This window comes from Tenebrio molitor, chromosome 6 (genome assembly GCF_963966145.1).
Source record: "Tenebrio molitor chromosome 6, icTenMoli1.1, whole genome shotgun sequence".
Classification (NCBI taxonomy): Eukaryota; Metazoa; Arthropoda; class Insecta; order Coleoptera; family Tenebrionidae; genus Tenebrio; species Tenebrio molitor.
This window is the reverse complement of record NC_091051.1, coordinates 3,215,842-3,239,078: the sequence shown is the minus strand read 5'-3', so window position 1 is coordinate 3,239,078 and position 23,237 is coordinate 3,215,842. Positions and strand designations below refer to the sequence as shown.

The 23,237-nt window shown below is 41.5% G+C and overlaps 1 protein-coding gene across 4 annotated transcripts in view; it reads left to right on the top strand.

The window, feature by feature from the left end:
* Cph (Chronophage) overlaps positions 1 to 17,742 on the top strand; it is a 32,773-nt gene extending 15,031 nt beyond the window's left edge. The window contains exons 1-3 of one of the 4 annotated variants that reach the window (XM_069049908.1): positions 2,183 to 4,078; positions 8,543 to 9,049; positions 14,866 to 17,742. In XM_069049908.1, the coding sequence (XP_068906009.1) occupies positions 4,027 to 4,078; positions 8,543 to 9,049; positions 14,866 to 16,811 (2,505 nt within the window). In that variant the 5' untranslated portion in view covers positions 2,183 to 4,026 and the 3' untranslated portion in view covers positions 16,812 to 17,742. Of the gene's footprint in view, positions 1 to 2,182; positions 4,079 to 8,539; positions 9,050 to 14,865 lie in introns of those variants that run through there. The other 3 variants (XM_069049906.1, XM_069049910.1, XM_069049909.1) reach the window with 3 other exon arrangements.
* Positions 17,743 to 23,237: the final 5,495 nt, after the last annotated feature.

The following is a 23,237-nucleotide window of genomic DNA, read 5'->3' as shown; positions in this document are numbered from 1 at the left end:
TTCAGGCTGGACGTCCAAAATATTCCTTTATTTTCGGATAAAAAGAAGAACTTTTCAATTTTTTGTAATAACAAGACCAAAACTAAAAGCAAACAGAGAGAAGAAAAATTAATTAGAATTAAAGATTATCTCGTAGACCAAGCATTTTCAAAGTATTAGATTTTGTCATTGAAAGAAAAATGTTAAAAAAGCTTCCCTGCCATTAAAAAAATCTCATGGAGAATTTAACAAATCAAAGAGAAAACAGGAATGATGAATAATTTTTTGAATTATTAATCCGTCCACAGTTTATACCGAACCTAATGTCAAGTTTTAATTAAAAAAAATGTGTTTAAAAGATTCTTTGAATTATACGCTCTAAAACATTCTTTTACTTCGAAGTAGTATAAAATGTTTTAACACTTTTGCTAACTATGAGTTTCTAGCATTGTCTTGCGGATATTATTTTAATTTTTACAAGTAACGAGCGTTCAAAAAATGCTTTAACGTATGGCGCAGATACACCAGCTGTCAAATTATACATGTCAAACATCATTCTTTCAGCGAACAAACATTGGCGTGAATTGTTTCGATTGCATTGAACTGCTCTTTTGACAACAAACAACGAAAATTTTAGTGGTTTTCGTAGTCCAACATGATGGTTTTTACTTTGATGATTTAATTTAAAATAGAATGATGATTTAGTGAGGTTATGACAAAGGATAGTAACTAAAAAGACGACCTACGTGTGTAAAAGAGAGAAAGTCAAGGCCTGCTTGATTACTCATTTTTTGCACGCTCGATACAAATTTTATCGCCAATAAAATAACTGTTTTTTATGATGAAAAAAATAATCAGTATTAGAGAAATAGTGAAAAGGAAAAAGGTGAAAACATTTTAAGGAGGAGAAGAGAAGGAAAAAGAGCAAGGAAAAAAATAAATAATAAGATAAAGTCTTCGGTACTGTTCTTGAAAAAATTGTGTTCAACTGCTGAGAAAAATGTTTGAGATGGTCCAAGATCAATAAGAAAAATATACAGGGTGTCTCAGCTAAGACTTTCGAGCCTAATATCTCGGTTATTTTCCAACGGATTTTTATGAAATTTTAAATACAAATATTTTAGACAGTGAAGGTTCAATTAGTAATAATAAAATTACCTCAAGTTAAAAACTGTAATTTTAACACATGTTTCCTTTATTGAAAATTTAGCGCAATTATTATTAGATTGTTAAACATTAAAAAATAGGTGTCTACACAAACAATTAACTAGATCATTCGTCTGATTCATCGAAAAAATTAGATTTTGTTGTTAAAAATTTAATCTAAATTTTGAAGGTATTTGAGCAGTTACCTTTTGAAACAATTGATGAAAAGTTGCCAAGCAACATTTTGTACACCCCTTAAAATCTGTCAAAAGTGGGCGCGCTTTATTAGAAAAGTCAAATTTTGTAAATTTATTGAAAATACTTTAAAAACAAACCACAATGGCAGAAATTCAATATTGTTGAAAAAGAAAACAATTTTTGCCGAGGAGAGCGTCGAAGACGAGTCTCTCCTTACAGCATTTTTTATTGACGATCAATTTTTTGTTATAAATCTTAAGTGATTCAACATTTTAAAAAGGCAAATAGGATTTTACTCTTCGCCGTCTAAAATATCTGCATTTTAAATTTCACAAAAATCCGTTGGAAAATAACCGAGATATTAGGCTCGAAAGTTTTAGCTGACACCCTGTAGAAAGAAAAAATCATTATTTTTATTATTGGTAGGATCGCTGAGCGGAAGAATTTTACTTAAAAATACATAGAAGGGTAAGAAAATGTAAATCTGAAGAGAAAGTGTAAAAAGAAAAACAGAAGTGAGCGAAAGAGAGAATAAAATAAACAGAAAAATGTACAAACTGAAAATGGGAGTTATAAAAAAACACGATTATGTATTTGCAGGGTGTTAAAAAAATGTTTCTAGTAAAATATTTATTTAAAACATCTTCAAGGCGCAATTTTCTAGTATTTTTTAAGTTTTATTAAATTATATCAAATACTAAAAATAAAATGTAAACGTTTCAAACGATAAAATCTGAAACACTGACTGATTCTTTATCTAAATTTTTTTTTCTTTATTTTTTCTTCTTGTTTTTACTAGCGCAAAAACATATTTCTTTGATGTGCCCTTCTGCTAGTACAGCATGATTTTTTCTTTTTGTTTTTTTTTGGCGAGTCTCTCTGATTCAGCTGAGCCTCAAACCGTCCCTGCAGCTTTGCGTATCGGGCCCCCAGTCCAGAGACCCCACACGATCAAAACAAGAGAAGTCCGTGCCGAGTTGACATCAATTAAAGTGGACATCATCGGTTTTTTAAGCTGGATAGATATGCAAATGTCTCTTGGAGATTCAGGAAAAACAGAAAACGGATGCTGCATGCAAATGAAGCGGTTGCATTGTCCGTTCGTTTCGTGTTCTTTGTTTGCTCCTTTGGCTAATTTCGTGGCTTATTAAGCGATCCAATTTCGATTCGGAGGTGCATCCAGTCGAATATTAAAAATAATTGTGCGCACGTGGGGTGAAGGACCCACACTTTCCACATTCTAAACTTGTCGATCCACCCTCGTCCGATCAGGCAGTTAGTTAAGAGGATTTTAATGTGTTTGTTCACGTACAAGACCCATTTGGCTGACTCCGGTAAGACGAAAAATATTGGACAGGGCCAGAAAAGGGGGGCTATTTTTAACTGGCCCGAAATAAGCACCACACTCTTAATTGAAGCTAGGACTCAACTTAGGCCATGCTTTATTGCCGCTGTCGCCATGTTAACAAACGCAACTGACTCGGCAGTAGCTTAAGATATCGATCTCTGATCGCCGATTTTGATCTAATTGACGACCGGGAGAATAGTCGCTGGATAAATCTTATATTCGATGAGAATAGGCTCAGATATGCCTTGTTTAGACCGAGTGGAGGACCGAACAAATTTACAAGCAAATTGTGTGATGGTTTCATGCCTTTATTCAGAACAAATGCCCGTATATCCATGGTGAAAATAATTAACTACATGTTTGGACGCTGAATGTGAACGCGTTCTACTGAAAATGCCGAACGCCGCTGCATCCAAACCTCCAATTCAAACTTTACAACAAAAAACAACGGTGTGGGGGCACCCTTTCACCGGACACTGTGTTTTCCACGCCGCCAACAATGCCGCATGGGCTAATTAAATTATTTTTGCCGAGAGGCAGATACCGGCTGGTCCGAAACTACATAATTAAACACGAAAAAACCACTTTTTTAGGAACTCATAAGCGGACGAAAAGTAACTCTTTTTCGGACGCACTTTTTCGTACGCTGACTCGTTTGTTTCGCGCTCTTTGTTGGGGGTTCCCCGTGATCCACCCTGTACATTTCCGTTTTGCTGTCGTCGCCGTTTGATAAATCCCCTTGCGCGTCAAATACCCGCGGTGATCTCGTCCTCCCAACTATGGACATTGCTATTTTCGAACGCCATAACTCATTCCGTCTACTTTGATATACGAACAATTAGGATGCGTGATTTATAGATAACGCGACCTCTAACGGTAGCTGTTGTGCCATGTAAACAAGCGGAGAGCAAGGTGTTCTGACGTGGAAATCGGAAGACTCCCACGCTCCAGATGAACCGGAGCCCACAAGAAAGGGTCAGCCGCATTCAGCACTTGTCGGGGGACAATGGTCAGCCCAACCTGTCCCATTATGCGTCCAGCATTGATCCCATTCACGTCGTTTCTCGTCAAAACCGTCACTTTTATTCCACAAATTTGGGTCATCATCGGTCCCCCAGGCCAATAATCATAACGGCCGTGCGGGGCCCTTTTCGCGTTCCCCAATTTGGTGTCGATAGCGAAAATTAACATCAATTTCGGCGGCCCTGGCCGAATTCCTTTGTGCGCCCTCCGACCCCCTAGGATTTTTTAGGGGTCCCATCCCCACCCATAGCTGGCCCCTAGATTTCGCTACCTGTACCACCAGTCCACCACCAGCATCCCGTGCGGCAGTAGCGCAGTTTTTCGGTGCGACCATGACGGTCGAGCTCTTCCTCAAGATGCGACTCTTCTGGAAGTATTTCAAAGGTGAGTCCTCCTCCGGACGGGAATTACCGTAATCTCTTCATTAATTTCGCCGAATAAAATATTGCGTTTCGAGGCCATTAAGCGCAGCCCTCTTGATTGGAAATAGTAGCCTTGCGATGTCCTGATTAAGCCAAGGACCCGTATATCCAGTCACATAATGTCCAGATACCGCTTCGAAAACTGTACGAGTGGCTACAGTCGGCGTCATTTTATTGGCCCTCGGGGGTGACAAATGAAGATCAGGTCATGACATTAACTACCGAACGACTCACTATTTTTACACCTCCTTGTCCTTTTTTCTAAGCCTTTCGCCGAGGACTTCGTCGCAGTTGAGCATGCGATATTTCAACGGAATTAACAGCGTCATCGACAATTATGCAAGAAGTTCACGACGGATGAACACAACGAAGTGTTTTAAACGCTTCCCAATCGGTTGTTAATGTCATATTTTAATGTCCGACGCGTTTCCACATCTCTCCGTTTGTTTCTTCATCGCGAAAATTCTAACATATACACTGTGATTCACCAACAACGTTCGCTTTATTAACACGTCGCAGGAACCGATACGTTTTGAGTACAATTACCGTTTATTTTAGGTGCGACCCTGTATATTTTGGAACATTCGAAAAAATCTCAACTTCGGTGACTAAATATTTTTGTGATCGATTCTGTTAATTAATTTGATTCAAATAATTTTTGAAATTGTAGATAGGTATTTGTTTTTGAAAAGGAATATCCTGTTCCCAATAATAATGCTAATAATTAATAACGTTGATTTCAGTTATTAAAGAAAAATTTAACAGTCTGTCAAAAAATAAGTCATTGGCATTTATTGCTGATTGCCCTTTTTACAGGTTAAGTAAAAACAATCATTCAAATTCTTTCAGAAATGTTTATAATCATCAAAGATTCTAGAGCTTTTTGCTGACAAGTTCCAAATTACAGTTTTGGATTTTTTTTACAAATAAGAAAAGAATCACCGAATCGAGTCCAAATTGACATTTTTCGAATCAATAATTTGCTTCAAAAATATGTAAACTGAAAATATTAAAACAGTACCTATAGCAAAGAAAATTCATCAGAAACTCTTAATGAAATTATTCTACGGGGCAGTAACATGTCAATTTCAAAATATTTTCATATTTTTAAAAATCTATGGATGTATTACTCAAAAATGTTCAAAATCAAACGGTTTTCTTGTTTGCAAAACATCTAGAAGATAAGAAAAAATATTCTACAAGCACTCAGTGAATCAGGATTAACTCTACCATTTTGTTTTATAGTTTACGGATATACAGGGTGTCCCTGAAATGCACGGCAAAATTTTAACCACGAGCTAACTGACTTCATGTAGAACTCGGAAAAAATATTTAAAAAATTCAATGTCAAAAAATAAAATGACATTTAATTTTTGAGGTACAATTTTTTTAACTGCTTTTAGTCTTCTACGTTGTCTCACAACATTTTAAATAAATGCGAAGTAACCTCTTGGAAATATGCTTTAAAACAAGGAAACCGCATTGGTGTACATTTTATAAAATATGATACACAAGGGTGTATTTTCAAAATGTGACGAAATTTTACCTACGAGGTTGTAGGACAACGTAGGACTAAAAGCAATTAAAAAAATTGTACCCTCTATACGCAATATATGTATAAAACTTATTTTATTTATAAAAAATCGTGCAAAATAAACAAAATCATAATTAAAAACAAAATAAATGACATTAAAGGAAACTGCGAAACCATTAGCAATGCTCTAAAAAGGTTGTTACAGTTTGAGGATAATAATATCAAATTGGAACTTTTCAAAAATGTTTATTTTTACCAAAATTTTTGAAAATCAAAAATGACTTGTCGGCAATTACGAAGAATCCAGAAGAGACGAAAGAATCGTTTTAGATGCACCCGCTATGTAGCTTTTTGTTTTAGTCTACGAAAATAATTAAAAAAATAAAATCAATTTAGAAAAAACTGTCAAAAATGTCCAAAAAGTGATATTGAGCGAAACCATGACCGCATTGTTATTATATTTAAGATTTTTACGGCTTATGTAAGGACGACAAGCGAGATTCACAATTCTTTCATTTTTCAAAAATATTTTTTTATAAAATGAAGAATAGAAAATCGTTAACTCAAAAAGAACAAAAACGGAAGCACTCATTCGCATTATGATGGATTAGCCTTTAACCAGTTTATTAATAGAAAAGATTTTTTTTTCACGTTTGCTTTCTGTATTTTTGGAATGGAGATCGTGAGGGTGTCCTTTTCCACTCCACCGCGTATATATCTTGGCGCAACAGTCCAGCAATTGATCGGCGTCTGGTCGCGTTCTTTGTGTGTTGCTTCCAAACAGCACAGAAAATTAACCACCAACCCTTCGTCGGCCATTCCACCACCGAACAGAAATGTCCAGGTGCGTAGTGAGCACACGGACCACTACAATGGTCCAAACAACGGACGCGTCTCAGCCTCGCCATTGTCCGAACCCCAAAAAGGGCGGTTTTTGTTCTCGCAGCTCCTTCGAGTTAAGAGGAAATATTGATCAACGCCGAAACAATACCGACGTCGGAACGCACTGTTGGGCATCACCGAAGAAGTGTCAAATAAGCAGCGTCGCGACGCCCCGAGCCCGATAACGAGATTTCCCGCGTTTTGACGGCGCCACGAGCTGGTCAGTAATCGCATTTGGGGCCACCTTGTCACATAACGGCGAAACAGATAATCCAATGGCCGGATCGACTAACCCGACGTAATTCACAAATTCAATTAGAGGACACGCTCCGGCCCTGGGGGCGGCCGCACCACCTCCAAGAAAAACTCCGTCATTACAGCACTTTTAATCATGCGATTTCGATGCGTCACGCAACATCGCGATTCCTTATCACGACCCAATAGAATACATTACAATATATATTGGTCCAGTAATAGACGAGAAAATAGCCAATTTTATATCTATATCTGTCATTGTTAGATACCGCTATCGAGATTGATTCCAAATTGAGACGAGATTGGATCGCACGACTTCCAAGGGTTGCCACTCCGGCTGACCACCGTCCACCAATAAAAAGGGTGACGTGCCTACAATAATACGTGTGAACCCTTCGCGCACCCTTATTGGTCACTTCGGGGAGTGGTCAGTGCAAGGGGTAGCCGAGCCGGACACGGTTGGACGAAAAAAGGACACCGATTATCCTGTCCCAACCGAAACGAACCGACACTTTCCCAGAAACAGACACTGACACGTTGGGACTTATTTTTAAACCACTCCAATTATCTACGACCGTTTATTTTCACGCGTTTGATCCTGTCCCAGCCGCTAAACAGTCCCATTTCTGTTCAAACTCGAATTTAAAAAGAAAGTAGATGTCACGGCCGGCGAAAGTGCAATTCTTTCGGTAATGGCTCGAGCTCAAGAAACTACCAACATTATGGAATTAAAAAAACAAATAGGGTTGACAGGTCAGTGGTGGTCACATGATGACAATAATAGTAATGAGTTGTCTTGAATTTTTTTTTAAGTTGACGTCAGAAATGGGGTGAGAGAGGTTTATTTTAAATTAAAGCGTTTAGAACAGTGTAAAGTTTGAATTTCCCGCTGTTTGACAAGAATGACATTTGTTTACGTTTAATTCGGACATAATTGAACACGTTTGTTTTCAACAAAGAGTGCCCTTAGATATTTGCTTCGAGAATAGGAATCGGTAAGTTATTCTATTTTTACTGTAAAACATTGCAAAGAAAGAAAAAAAGAAAGACTTTAAGATTCAAAATTTTAGGTTAGTTGTCAACATGCTCCAATTAATCTACGCTTTAAAAAAGCACAACAATTGATGGTTTCCAACGCCTTCCCAGTCCAAGATTTCATTTGAACGCGCATATTATGAGCTGTGTTAGTTCTGAATTCCTCCGGGTTCCGGTCAGCTTCCGTGAGGTCTTAATCTCTGCGTTGACATCGATGACGTCACTTTATTTGCGTTCGCGTCGGCACTTAGGCGCTAATGAATTGTCAAAACTCGCCTTTGCCATAAATTAAACGAGGCAATTAGCCTATTTGCGCTGCAAAGTCTTACCGACGAATGGCCAATAACAATAATATAATTATCTGTGGGGCATAGAAACCTTAACGTGTGTTGTTTTTGCGGTTGGCAATACTTCCTTAATTAAAACGGTCGTTTAGATTTTTATTTTGATCGTTGGTGCATTGTGGGAAGTTGTCAACAATGCTCCGGCAAACAAGACGCCCCGTCAAGACGGACAATTAAAAATATGGATCGTGGTGATTGCTAATCCCCGCAGGGGTTCGTTATTAGGGGGGCGAAGGGGTTGCCGCCCCGCTTGTCGAGTGTCATTACGACACCCGGTCGCGTCGGGGGGCGGCCTGGACCGCAGCTGTTTACAGAAATCGATCGGGTCAAAAATAAGAGAGGAGCCAAAGCTGATCCTGGCGTTTTGTTGCAGCAGACGCAGAGGGAGCCGGCCCCGACGGCCACCAGGACATCCTGACCTGCGGCGTGTGCCAGAAGCCGTTCGCCCTCTCCGACATCGTGCGCTTCATCCAGCACAAAGTCGCCTCGTGCAACAAAGAGAACTTCGGACAATGCTTCGCCGCCGCCGACAGGGAGCGGGACAACGAGGACGGGGCGCTGCCCCTCTCCACCATAAACACGCGGCGGCCGAGCATCTCCGCCCCCATCTCCGGCAAGAAGGGGTCGGGGAGTCGGGTGCATACGCCGCCGCCCGCCTCACCCAGGCTGCCCGCACCTGGGGATCTCTGCGTCGACGGCGCCGCCTCGTCCACCCCCAAGCGGAGGGCCTCGGCCTCGCCGCTCACCTCCTCCAGTCTGGAGGACGGCGAGGATATCAAGCCCGACATCAAGCAGGAACGCATGGACACCACCGAGGAGAGCAGCCAGTGCAAGAAGTCGAGGACGGAGTTCGCCGACGCCGAGTCCAACACGACACACAGTGGTGAGTACGAGAAATGGGTTGGACACCCACCCATTGTCGGCGTGACACATCTTGATCAGACACGACCGTTTAATGGCACTTCCGCACAAACCGGAAGTGCACCAGGTGTGCCGCGTCCAGCAGAATTACAATCGCGAATTACGACGTCACTGAACTAACTACATCTTAAGCCGAACGCTCACATTTAGATCTTCTGTCAATCAAAAAATACTTCTAGGGGGCAATAGTCCGGCCTGAATGCCGCGCCAACTGAATATTAAAATTTTTCGCCTGTCGACTCGCCGTTTTGAATTTATTGCCTTAATAATTCGTTTCGAAATTTCCGCCTCGACTGCATTTTGGAAAACCACCCCTCATCAGTATTCCCGCGGTGGCGTCGCCCACCGCAATCACACACCATGATCACGGTTTTTATTTTAGTCTCAAATTCACCCCGATATTAAATTTAGAAAAGGGAAACACAATACACGATTATGAATTTCGCCACAGCGTCGCAAATGTTATCGATAGGCTGTAAATCAATCAAAATTGAGATTTACTTTTTAATAAATACGAAACAACTTTCTGACAGACGCCTCGGGCGGCGCGATCTCTTTGTTTTATTAAAAGAGTTTCGACGCCGCCGGGGGGTGAAACTCCGACGTGCTCCTCAACGCTGAACGTAATTGGGGCGCTGTTTGACCTACCGGTCGACAGGTTGGCCAACTGTACGCAATTATCGCCGAAACAATTACGGCAGCGCACTCGTCTCGGACCCGAAGCGGTTATTAGAGATGTTTTATTGGCCCATCACCGCGTCCTGATGGCGAGCAAGTGCATTATTGGTGTGTTTATCTCAGACTTGTAAAGCGTTTAATGACGAGGGGTCACAGGTCGGCCCTGACCACCGTGTGCCTGCTCTCGTTATCCCCATCGTGTGTGCCGCTCGGTGCACATGAGGGCACCGACAGCCGTCGAGGGCGGACCCGTCCGTCGTTGGTCCGACTGGGTCACGTGACGCGCCACGAGTGACATTTGCGACTTGTTTACATCTCGGCCGGCACTTAAAAACTTTAATTGGCGTTTTACGGTCGCATTTGCATCGGATGTCGTGTAGAACACGAACTATTAATCTGCCTAGTCCCTCCCTGTCCATAAAAATCCGCGAATAATCCGCTTTAATTTACGGTTTGTTGTTTAAGAGTGTCGTAACAGCGAGTCCTACTTCTTGGGTCACAAGCATGACGCACGGGTTCCGCGTTGGACGCGCCCAAAACAGTCGACGGTACCATGCCCGTGATTCGTGGCGTAATGGTACTCGATAAATCGATTTAGTCTGGTGCCTGCGGCTCGACGTAAGACAATATTTTGACGCGTTGTAACCAAATCGCATTTCTTACGGCGTCGGTGTCAAATGTCTTCAACTCGCAGCGTTTAAATTAACAAACTGTCATTCTCGCAACACCCCGACCGTCAACGGGAATATTTAATAAGCGGGAGAGGATCGACAGGACAAGAGTGGAAACGAATTTTTTTTCGGAGAGAAAAACGCGCATATGTCGCGATTATGATGACCCTCGGGGCTGAAGAAGTTTAAATTTTGAGTACGCTCCACCGAGTCTATTAGATGAGATGCAAGGGTGACACATGGCAAGGGTTAGGCGCTGGACAATGGTTTGCAACCCCCACGATGCGTAACATCGATTGATTGCCAGGACAAAAACAGGAGGGTGGGTGCAGGACTCTGATGCATCCATATTAATAATTGCTAATTAAAATTTGCACCGCAGTGGTGATTACCTCAAGGGGATGTTCACCTGGGGTGGGTTCTTGTCTACAGCGTGGCCACTAGGTCAATCATCGTAAGCAAAAAAAAAAAAAGAGTGACCGAAGATTCAATATCTACAAAATTTTTGTTAGACGTATTTTGTGATTGAGAATCAACTTCTAAATTCACTGTCACTAAGACAAAATCTCTGAAGACTAAAATTCGGGTTCTTAGATAAAACAAAGAACAACTAAAATCATCAACTTTAGAAGAATCTTTTCCAAATTTCAAGTGTACAGAAAATCAACTTCTAAAACATTTTCAACATATTTGTTGGTTGATTAACAATACATTTTCCAAGCTAGAGTTTTTACAGCATTCTTTCTTGGGTTTTAAAAATGAACAAAGAAAAATGAGTGCCTTGCAAAATGTGAAGATATAAAATCAACTTCTAAAAAATGTTCTGATCCATTATAGGTGAAATCTAATGCCAGATAAACCTGGATTTGTTTTTTAATTGTCAAGGAAAATAAACTAAAGCACAACAAAATTTTGTAAGAATCAACTTCAAAAGTCACTGTCGTTAAGATGTTGAAGACTAAATTTCGGGTTAGAGAAAACAAAAGAAAACGACAATTAAAATCATCATCCCAATTTCAAGTGTAGACTAAATCAACTTCTAAAACATCAACAGGGTTGTTGGTTGATTAAAGTAACATTTTTCATTTTTACGGTATTTTTACTTCTGGTTTTTAAAAGAACAAAGAAAACTAAGTTTGGTGTTTAGGATCTGCAATATCTTCTTGACATCGAAGTCTAACAAAAAATGAAGAGGTAACATCAACTTCTAAAATCTTTGTTGATCGATTCTAAATTGAGTAAAACACCAGTTTTAAAGATAAACTTTTGATTAATTTTTCGTTTAAGTTATCAGAGAAAAGAAAGAAAAGTACACTGTACATTTTTTGTCGGATTTGATGTAAGGCCTTTTCTTTTACTTATAATTATTATACAGAATCAACTTCTAAAAACACTATGAATGGATTTGTTGCTCGATCGTGACGGAATTTTCGAAAATTAAGGAACATACATTTGGATGGGTTCTTATCTACCTACAGCGTGTCCACTAGGTCAAACATCGTAATTGAAAAAATAAATGAGTGACCGAAGCATTCAATATTCTACAAAATCTTTGTTAGACAAAGTGAATATTATGTATTTTGTGATTGAGAATCAACTTCTAAACTCACTGTCGTTAAGACAAAATCTCTGAAGACTAAAATTCGGGTTGTTAGATAAAATAAAGAACAACTAAAATCATCAACTTTAGAAGAATCTTTTCCAAATTTTAGGTATACAGAAAATCAACTTCTAAAATATTTTCAACATATTTGTTGGTTGATTAACAATGCATTTTCCAAGCCAGAGGTTTTACATGGTTCTTTCTTGGGTTTTTAAAGAGAACAAAGAAAGATGAGTGCCTTGCAAAAAGTGAAGATATAAAATCAACTTCTAAAAATTTTTTTTATCCATTATGGGTGGAATCTAATGCCAGATAAACATTGAATTTTTTTTTAATTGTCAAGGAAAATAAACTAAAGCACACCAACATTTTGTAAGAATCAACTTCTAAAGTCATTGCCGTTAAGATGTTGAAGACTAAATTTCGGGTTAGAGAAAACAAAAGAAAACGACAATTAAAATCGTCATTAGAATATTTTCCCAATTTCAAGTGTAGACTAAATCAACTTCTAAAACACCAAAAGGTTTGTTGGTTGATTGACGTAACATTTTTCAAAGCTAGGGTTTTTACAGTATTTTTGCTTCTGTTTTTTAAAAGAACAAAGAAAACTAAGTGTGGTGTTTAGGATCTGCAATATCTTCTTGACATCGAAATCTTACAGAAAATGAAGAGGTAAAATCAACTTCTACAAACTTTTTTAATCCATTCTAAATTGAATAAAACACAAGTTTTAAAGATATGCTTTTGTTTAATTCTTTTTTTTAAAGAAAAATACACTGTACATTTTTTGTTGGAGGCCTTTTATAATATAAATCTACAGAATCAACTTCTAAAAAAACTGTGAATGTATTTGTTGCTCGGTTTTGCGGAATTTTTGAAAATTAAGGGACATTCATCGGGATGGGTTCTTGTCTACAGCGTGTCCAGTAAGTAAAAATAATCGATTTTTCTTTTCGGGTATTTTGGTTGAGCGAGGTGGGGCCTGCGGGATCCTTGATTCCAGTCACGGTCATCGCAGAAGGCTTAGTCGCATTTGCATACGTTTAAAATGTGGCCGCGAACTGAGCACAAAGGACTCCACGAACTCGCGATTATTTATCGCGAAGGGTTCGAGAGGGAAGTGGGGCGGCGGTCCCTGGAAACATCTTGCCAGATCTTTAAAGTCACCCACCGGCTAGGCTAGCGGCAAAGTATCGGGCTCGTCGCACAAAAGGGCGAAAGGGTGGACGAGCGGCTCGCCGCCGATGGGGGTGCGAATAAAAGTAGCCCCGCATTGAATACGTGATACGGCTTTTGGACAGCGCACAAAGAAACGGAGCTTAAAAATTTGAATATCGCGGTCATTTCGGCCTTATCGCCGCATTAAGGAAATAATCTATTGGGGCTTATGACGGATGGTCCTCTCGGCGACGACGGGATTTACGACCGCCGTCTTATACGTACACCGGTGCGGACTCATTTAACAGCACACGCAGGAGGCGGCAATAAAACCCCGACCCGCAGGAGAAAAAAGAACGATTAATGGGACGGAGAGGGTACTTTTATCAGGTACGGCTTTACGTCGGACACGCGTCCTACCGGTTCCTATCTGTTCATCTCCATCGGGTGCATCTTTTTTGTCGACGGAACGTGGACAAGATAGGGAAGGGTGCGATGGGGGGGTAATTAATTCGCGTGCACCGGAGAGGTCCAACACGCGACCGTCAGAACTGCTCCCGACGCGTGGACGTGCACGCACAGGTAATCCCGCCACACGACTAAGTGACCCTCTGAAGAACCTTCCCGAGGGATGATCAAGACAACATCTTCAACAAGTCACATTTTTAGAGACCCGAAAAATTTTGCAAGTGTTGCTGCGACGAAGTGTCTTTTGAAAAGTGGCGGAATAAATTATTTTCAAGGCTCGTGTTCGAAAGCTGGGTGAAATCCGACCTGCGATGACACCGGTAAAAAACAGCATCCTCGTCGACAGGCCAGGTTGTGCGTGTGTGTATTCTTCGGATTTATCGAGTCGTGTAGCGTGTTTATTTGCGATGACGTAACAACAATTTTGAATTTTTCGATATCTCCAGTTTGTATGTACTAGGAATGGCATGGTGCATGCTAATGTTACATTGTATGGTTATTCTTACACGCGCGCCTTTTCATTTAGTTTCCATTCGAACGTGGCTGCATGTCATTATTTATGTCGGGCTATCTTATTACGGCCTTAATTATCGGTCGTGGATCGGCGAGGCGGCGAAAAAATCCGGGAGAGGATGTCGCCCGGAGCCGTGTCGCAAACCGGAAGCCGCCACTATTTCCGTTTCCGCGACGTCCGGCCGGAGCGGGACACCGTTTAAGCGAATCGATTTCGCTAAATTGCGGCCCCAGAACAATGGACTAACCTGGAGAAGAAGCGATTTCGGTCCGATCGCACCGTGCCCCTCATTATGATATTACTTCCGCCGTCTCAAGTCTGACCTCGGCAGAGATGTGTTCAGTTATCCGTGCTTCCTCGTCGTTGTCTGAGGAGCGCCAGGATCGGACCGGGACCGCTTTCCAGTCGGGGCACGTACGGCACACCCTCGCCGAGAATTCCCAACGTAAATGTCCGAGCAATTTTTCATTCCGATTTTCACTGTATTATTATTTTGTCGCGGCGGGGGCGGTAATGGCGCGCCAACATGCGGCCGCATGCAGATCGCCACCGCTGCGATATGGACACCGAAATTGCTTTCCGTCCCGCGCCCCCGACCGCCCCCGACAAGCTGCTGCAGCGGCGACCGCCACGAGCGATTTTTCCCGCAAAAATCACAAAAATACAATCGATTTTCTTTGTTCCAGAGCCGAGCAACTACGTGTGCTGCACGTGCAAGGCCCGCCTCCACTCGGCCTGGCGGCTCGTCCAGCACGTCCAACACTCCCACGGAATCAAAATCTACATCGAGAGCTCCCCCACGAGCAAAAACAACAACCACAGCTCGAGCAGCGCCAGCAGCAGTTCGTCGGGTTGCAGTTCGGGCGGCGGGCCGCCGCCCCCACCCAGCATGCGCCACCACCTCTTGCCGCCGCCGGACCTGCACAACCCCTTCGGCGTCGGAGGCCTCCTCCGGCTGCCGCTGCCGCCGCTGAACCACGGTCCAGTTCCTCCCGCTCCGCTGTTCCGACCGGAGCACCACTATCGCATCGATCAACTAGTTAGCGAACAATTCCGACACCACGGCCTCAACCTGGCGGCGGCGGCGGCCGCGGTGGCCGCCCAGGGTGTCCCGCCGCCCCACGCCAGCTTCCCGTCCCCCGCGGAGCGCGCCCCCTCGGCCTCCGGCGTTTCCTCGCGGGAGCGCAGCACCCCCAACCAACCCCTCTCACTCGAACCGCAACTGGATTTTTACTCGCAGCGGTTGAGGCAACTCGCTGGTACTACCAGCCCGGGAGCGGCTCAGGCGAGCTCGCCGTCTCCGCGGAAGCACTCACCGCCCTTCGCAAGTCCCTCGCCCTCGCAGCTGCCGCCCACCACCATCCCCAACAACATAAGCGGCAGCAGCACCAACAGCAATAATAACAATAACAACAACAACAGCAGCAGCGGCGGCAGCAGAGCCACCAGTACGTCGCCACCCGCTAAAGACGACGCCGCGCAACAACTGACCACGACGCCGCGCTCCGCCTCCACGCCCCCGGGCAAACCGGGATCGCCGAGAAACTCCAACTCGGTGGAGGCGGTGCACGCGTGCGACTACTGCGGCAAAAAGTTCCGCTACCAGAACAACCTGGAGGCCCACAGGAGGACCCACACGGGGGAGTTACCCTACAAGTGCACGGTGTGCGACCACGCTTGCGCCCAAAGCTCCAAATTGAAACGACACATGAAGATACATCGAACCCCGGAGGACCGCACCAGCAACGCCGGATCCGTCGAGACCTTGGACGGAGACGAGAGCGAAGACGACGACGAAGTCGACGAGGAAGAGGAAGAAGAAGACGAGCTGGAAGAGGAGGAAGCGGAAGACTTGAGCGTGCCGTCTCAGCTGCCGCCAAAAAACGCCAACCAATCGGCTTCCCTGGTGGGGGAGCTGATGGACAAGTTCGGCCTGAGTAACATAGCGCAGTACAGCGAGGCGTACAAGCAGGCCCTCCAGGAGTCCAACTCTGCGTTGAAGCTGCAGCTCGCCAGCAAAGACCGCGACAACAACAACAGCACCAGCCTGACGAACCAGCTGAAGCTGCGCGACGAGTTCGCCAAGAGCTTGCTGCCGGTGCCGCCCCCGCAGCCGCTGCCCCTCTTCCCGCCCTTCAACGACTCGTACGAGGCCTCGAAGCGGCTCAAGCTGGACCTGGAGCGCAACGACTGGTGGCTGCCGGGGCTCCCCCGCGAGGCCAAGGGCCTCGCCGGCCCCAGCGCCCTCCTCCCCAACCCCCTCATCAAAAAAGAGACGAGCAGACGCAACGACACCTGCGAGTTCTGCGGGAAAGTGTTCAAGAACTGTTCGAATCTGACTGTCCACCGGCGCTCCCACACCGGCGAGAAGCCGTACAAGTGCGAGTTGTGTTCGTACGCGTGTGCGCAAAGTTCGAAGCTGACCAGGCACATGAAGACCCACGGCCGGATCGGGAAGGACGTCTACCGGTGCCGGTTCTGCGAGATGCCGTTCTCGGTGCCGTCGACGCTCGAGAAGCACATGCGTAAGTGCGTCGTCAACCAGGGCAAGGCCCATCTCCTGTCGACGATGCCGATGCTGTCCGGCGACGAGGACTCCTCGGCGAGCATCGCCTCCAAGGAGGCTACATGACTCTTTCCGTGGGGCGGCATCAGGCTACCCCCGCCGCCTCCCAGTCTCACGTACTAGTCCCCGGACTCGCAGGAATTGTGATCAGCGACGGAGCGGCCGCGGGGAGATCCCCACGGGGTCTCCCGGCGGACTGGCCCTGTTCTAGTTTTGTATAGCAGACGAGGCGGCCCTTCCCCGGGAAGGGCCGGCTCGGCGCCTCGATGTAACCGATACCAAAGCAATGTTTAACTTTCGTAATTATTATTGATTATTGAGTTTATTGATCCATGTATATTTGTAATAACTAGGTAGGTTGTTGTTTGAGACTGAGGGCCCCGGATAGCGTGAGGGGCGCCGCTTCAGGCCGTCTCGGGCCCACTGTACATTCCCGATCATATCATTTCTGATGGCCAGTAGCCTTGACTGTACATAAACAGTATTTATTGCCGTGTACTAGACCCACTGTACTGTACAAATGTCTCTCATTAAATTATTTACACTTAATGTATAGTATTATCATTGTATAGATACATGTTTTTCAGAGTTACTCTTCATGTTGGTGTTAGCGAATCGACAAATTTGCCCCTGTGCGTCTACAGGGTCGTCTTAGGTTTAATTCAGGGTCAGATCAATCCGTAGGAGCATATCCGCGTTCCCCAACAATCCCCGTACGGGGTCGCCCCACCGGCGACCCCCTCCCCCAATTTTCTAACGCAATACTAGTAATAACAGTGGACCAGGGTCTGTTCTTGTAGTATTCGCCGGATTCGATTCAATGTAACTGTACTATTAATGTTAACAATATGTTATTTCGAATATTTTTATTTATTTCAACGATATGGCTGTAGCACTACGGTGTTCGTATGGGCTGCACTACACTTAATATAATCGTGTTCCTATACTGAACTCCCATTTCAGTGTGTATTAAAATTAAATCTATTACAATATTGAATTTCGAGTTTCATTCCGCACCGGTGCCGTTTCAAACAATCACCTTTTCACAATTATTCTTCGTGCACTGTTATCGTCGCACTCTGAACTGCACCCCTCGTTGGTTAGCACTAAGGGACGGACTCCACGGGTTAGGCAACCCTGTCCGACTCGTTACAGGAATCTGCAGCGTCTACCCGCTCACAGGGGGCAGCACCGGCGCACGAGTGAAACGATCCAGAGCGGAAAGGCCGTCACGGTGATGCGACGAGGTGGAATTGTTTACCTTTATTACCTGTGCGATATTTTGGTTGCATAATCATAATATTTTTATCGATTTCTAGGGGTGGATTTCGCAGGGTTGTACAAATACCTGGATATTATTTGTTTTAATTGCGACGACAATCGGAGGAAAAGGAGACGTTTAAAAAGTTTTAAAAAAAGTTCTTTGTGTTGTGTTACACTTTTGTTTGCTTTTTACACCGTATCTGCTTTGTCGGTTTAATAATTTACCATTATTGTTGTTTGAGAGAGAAGTCGTATATTTATGTGTTAAATATGGAGCGTCTGGGTTTAACTGAAGACGACAAATATTTTGGTACGCAAGTCAAATATTAAATAAAAAGTTGGTAATAAAATTGAAGAAAAAATTATTTGCGTAATGTTGGGAGACATAATAAAAATATTTTAAGAAGAAATAAAAAATTTACATGTGTGAAATAATAGTATAGAAGGATGCAGCACTCCACTCAAAGAAACAAAAAAGAAATGAACGTGGGCGGCCCGACCTTTTACGATTTGGTAAAATTGTTTGCGGATGTTTATTGTGACAAGCACTGTACTCTGCATATGGTATTAATTATTCGCTAATCCTTTTATAAATATTTTTATCAGTTAATCAATAAACGAATGTCTACAGTGCGCACAACAAAGACCGAAAGAGAGAAGTTTTTTAGGAAAAAAAAAATCGGCTCCTTTGACTGCATTTACTGCATAAAAGACCGCTCAAAGGAAAATACAATGTCGCACAGATATGGTTAAGAATATTTAATTTAAGGGAAAGAGAGTTTTCTGCATTTTTTTTCTTCTTTCGAACATACCTACCTATTTTGGAAAAGATAGGTGTTGGGCCAAGGTGACGGAAATTATTGGTAGGGAAAAATGTTAAAATACAACGTGGAAAAATAGCGTTTCTAAAATTTTGTCCAAGTAATTTGCAACAAATTTTTAAAACTGCAAAAATAACAAAATAAAATAAAGAAAGTCAGATTGATCTTAAAGATAAAAGATCGGCCAAATTGGCATAACAAAGAATAAATATTGATAATAATAAACAAATTTCTTTTTATTGCTTATATTTCATTTTTTTAATAATTATTAAATGCCACTAACCGAATTTATTTCTACAAAATCTATGAGTAATAATGATTTTTCTACAGTTGTCGAAATTTTGTTGTGTTTTCTAAAAAATTTATCTTGGAACTAAATAACTTGCGTTCAAAAATTAGTCGGTTTGTGCATATTTGAACGTATGTTTGTTATAACACAGTTAACGTTTTGTTCATATTTGTAAGTCTGATTTTAGATTACGTAGGCTAAGTAACACCAAACAGTTCCAAACTGTAATAGTCAACTACAAACATGCAACTTTTTGAACACCCGTTACAAAAGCTACTGTTGAAATTCAGAACTGAAAGTTGGTGCTGCCGGTTTAGCTAAATTAAGCAGTGTTGAAAAATTGAAAAAAAAAAATTTTTTAATGATTTACTTAATAAAAAATGTTAAATACATAATTAGAAAATTTTATTGGTCAAAATGAGGTGTCTTTAATTTTATTCAAGTATTTTTAAACAAAATTTGTGAACATCCGATGAAAACTGTCATAACAGAGTTTTGCTCTTTAAATCCAAACAAATGAAAATGGGTGTTTTTGAAAATATAAGAAATAATTTTATCAACTTTTATGACATTAATAAAAACTGGCCTTTTCAAAAAAAAATAAATTCCAATAAATTTCATTGTCCTGTCTTCTTTTTAGATCTTCAGTTGTCGCGTTTCTTCGAATTGGACTAAAAAAACTTTCATTGTATCTTCGTTATCATTTTTTTTTCTATACAATGCTTTAGATTCATTTATCTATTAAAATTATGTTCAAGACGTTTATCTAAATAAGTAGTCAGAAATCTGATATATTTTTTAAGAAATTTTTGTAAAAATAATACATTTTCAATGGTTTAAATAAAATAAATAAATAAAAGAATGGCATCCGACAAAATGCAAAATATTTTGTAATTTTCTGGGTCATATTAAAAATGTAAAAATTGTAAACTCCTCTAAGACATGAAAAAGTACAAAGTGATCAAAAAGAAAACAAATCAGAGCAGGCGTTGCAAGTTATCAGTCATGTCGTAGCGGAATTCTGTGCAAATGAGGTTTCAATGCATGGGTGTAGACAATTAGTGGTCTCAAATGCTACTTTATAATAAATAAATCATACCTCATAAATTTTAGGCGTTGGAATTATAATCGTGCATTTTATTATTATCATCTGATAATGGAGAAAATGTATAAAATAAACTTGTTTATTGCTCTTGAGCAACCTTTTACATTCGTATAATAATAGGTAATTTAGCAGCTTTATTGCCAAAACCGACGCCACTGGTAAGCAGATTTTTCGCTGAAATGTCGAAGAAACGTCAACGATGTGCTGTTGTTAACCTACAAAATAACTTTTCGACTTCGGTAGTTTACAGCTGTTTACTGTAATTGTAAGCAACAATGATCCCAGAATAAGTAGTACAATGTAAGTAGTACCATTGAAGATAAAACATCAATTACTAATAATTAATTAATAATAGATTTTTCAAGAGGTAGGCAACCAATAAAACGACTGTGCATATAAGTAGAGCGCGTTCAACAATGACAGTCTGTTGGAAATGAAACAATTGAAAAATATTGGTGATTTTTGTTTCGTAATTGGCACTGACCGGATGTTTTAACTTAACACTACATTTTTGGTTATGTCAGTTATGTTTATGCTATTACAAAAATGAACCTTTGATGGTAAATTTCAAATTTACTAAATTGCATTTTCACCAACAGATTCAGTAGTCGTTCTTGATCGCGCCGTATAAATTATCCGTATGATTCAAACCAAGACAAACGTTTCCATAAAACAAAAGATGAGGTATAGTCTATTTTTTAATCATAGAACCACAACACCGCAATTTACACCCAAAATAGAGCTGACAACATTGTACACTTTTGACATGGGGTGAAAAATCTCATCATATAAAAATTGAGGTTATTAGAGATATTAGTAGCGCAGCGTGTTAATAAAGTTAATATTTAATAACTAATTTGAGAGTTTAATAAATGTCTTACTTTGTGAGACATTTTAGCTGCGAGTTTGCGTACTTTCAAGGACACACACACGTTGGCTGGTATAGCCAATAAGTATCATTAAATTCCCTACGTTTAGTAAAATTTTATATTTGCAAACCTAAATCAACAGGTCGTGGCACTTTAATTAAAAAATAGAGTATAGCACTGTTTTGTTTTTGATCATCTTGTGTACAAAATCCGTAGTATTGACGGTAAAAAAAAAATGAATAAGCCATAACCAGTTTTTGTAATATTTTTTATTTTCTTAAATTAGGTTAGTTTTCCAGTGATTCTTGTAATCAGTGACGGAGTTTATGTAAGAAATATTAAATTTCATATCAAAGAAAATGTTTCAAAAAATTTGGGAAATTATCTATCAATAAAGCGTTTGATTTTTTAAGATTTTTATTTTAAATACAAGAATAACAATTTTCAGGTAGAAGATATTGAAATTTCGCTAAAAATTTTGCTGTTTCAATTTTAAACAATTTTTTAAAAACGTCAAACTACAATTGTGTCACCTTCAAGGAATAATCAGAAATCTAGCGTTTCAAAAAAATTTTTTGGACTTATCTTCCAGTTCCAGTTTTCGAAAATTTTCCAAAAATTAACAACGTTCTTGTCAATGTTCACACCAGAATAAATCTTGAACGGAATAATTTCCTTGTCTTAAGTAGATTGAGGTCCTTCAAAATAACTTTTCTAAATTTCAGTCAAAAAATGTTTGCGATCGGAAAGAATGCTGTCATATTTCAGTTCACAACAACGTTTGGTTTGTTGTTCAGCAGATCCTCGAGTTGCCAGTTTTGAACAGTCGTAGAAGTTTCGGAGCTGCCCCATTTTTGCCCCCGATGTTTATTTATCGCGTAATTGTTGTTCGGGTGTTTGTTGCGTGTAAATGGCACAATTACGGCACCACCTTCGGCGTCTGGAGCAGCGCTCGGCAATCAATTTCCTGCAAACATCCTCACGTTCAACCAAAAATGCTCCATTATAATATGAACACCGAACATGAACCGCCCCAAAATCCGTCTCATTAATCTTAATAGTGGAGTAAGCAAGTCGGGCACAGCGGCAGCAGCAGGATTTAGCAGGAATAAGTGCAAGTGGTTGTACAACAAACCGCACGATATGCCAGTCAAGTGGGCCAGGCATTGTGAGCCACCATTCATCTAATTAGCGATCGCTGCTGACTTCGGAGCATTCACATGCGAGACTTATCGCTCTTACACTCATTAGGGCAGGATTAATCCATCAAGGAGGCTGCCACCGGCTCAGACTGTGAGCGTGCGGATCGGAGTCGGGGGCGGAAAAAGGGCCCCGCGTCCGGCGGAGCGCTACGGGGTCGGGGGTGGGCGACGCCGCCACTCAATCCGGAGCTGTCTTGGCCAGGCGCGTAAAAACACCTAGCTATTATGTCTGATGACTGCGAGATGGATTCCCGCCTCTTGTTTGATTGTTCCAGCTTTGTTTACCTATCAAGCCGTTACCGCTTGACTCCCCTTCGCACCGTGCATAGACTGTGACTGACTGATTAAAGACATGTGTGGTGTTACGTGCATAAGATTGGAGGAAAGACGCGGGGCGAAAAATAAAGACGAGACCGAGCAGGAAGCGGAAGCGAGCAAGGATGAAGCGACGCTCGCTGGAATTTTGATGGGACTTTATTATGTTTTGCTCCCGGATAAAAATTTTGGTTTATTCTTCACGCTCTTCTTCTCGTCTCTCCTTAGTTCCTCCCTTCGTTTTTAATTATTTCACGTGTAGGCAACCAGTAATACGTTAACGACAATCGCGACGTTCTCGAGCTCGCTGAAGAAACTACGGAAGTTTAAACAAAATACATTTATTTGTGCCACGTCAAACTTTCTATTTTCACCGGAAAGTGTTTCTGTTTAAATCTTTGCTTTGTTGTGACGTTCGGTCGTGACTTACACGACTTCTAAATTTGAATCCATTTTGTTTCTCGTAGTTGGGTTACGTAATCAAAATTTTTGCGTGCTAGATCATTTTTTATTGCTTACAAAATTAATAGGAATTATAAAAAATTGGAAATTTTAGCTAAAATAAGACTTTTTAAAATATTGTTCATTTCGGGTCAAGAACAGGGAATTTAATTTACGATGCAAAACT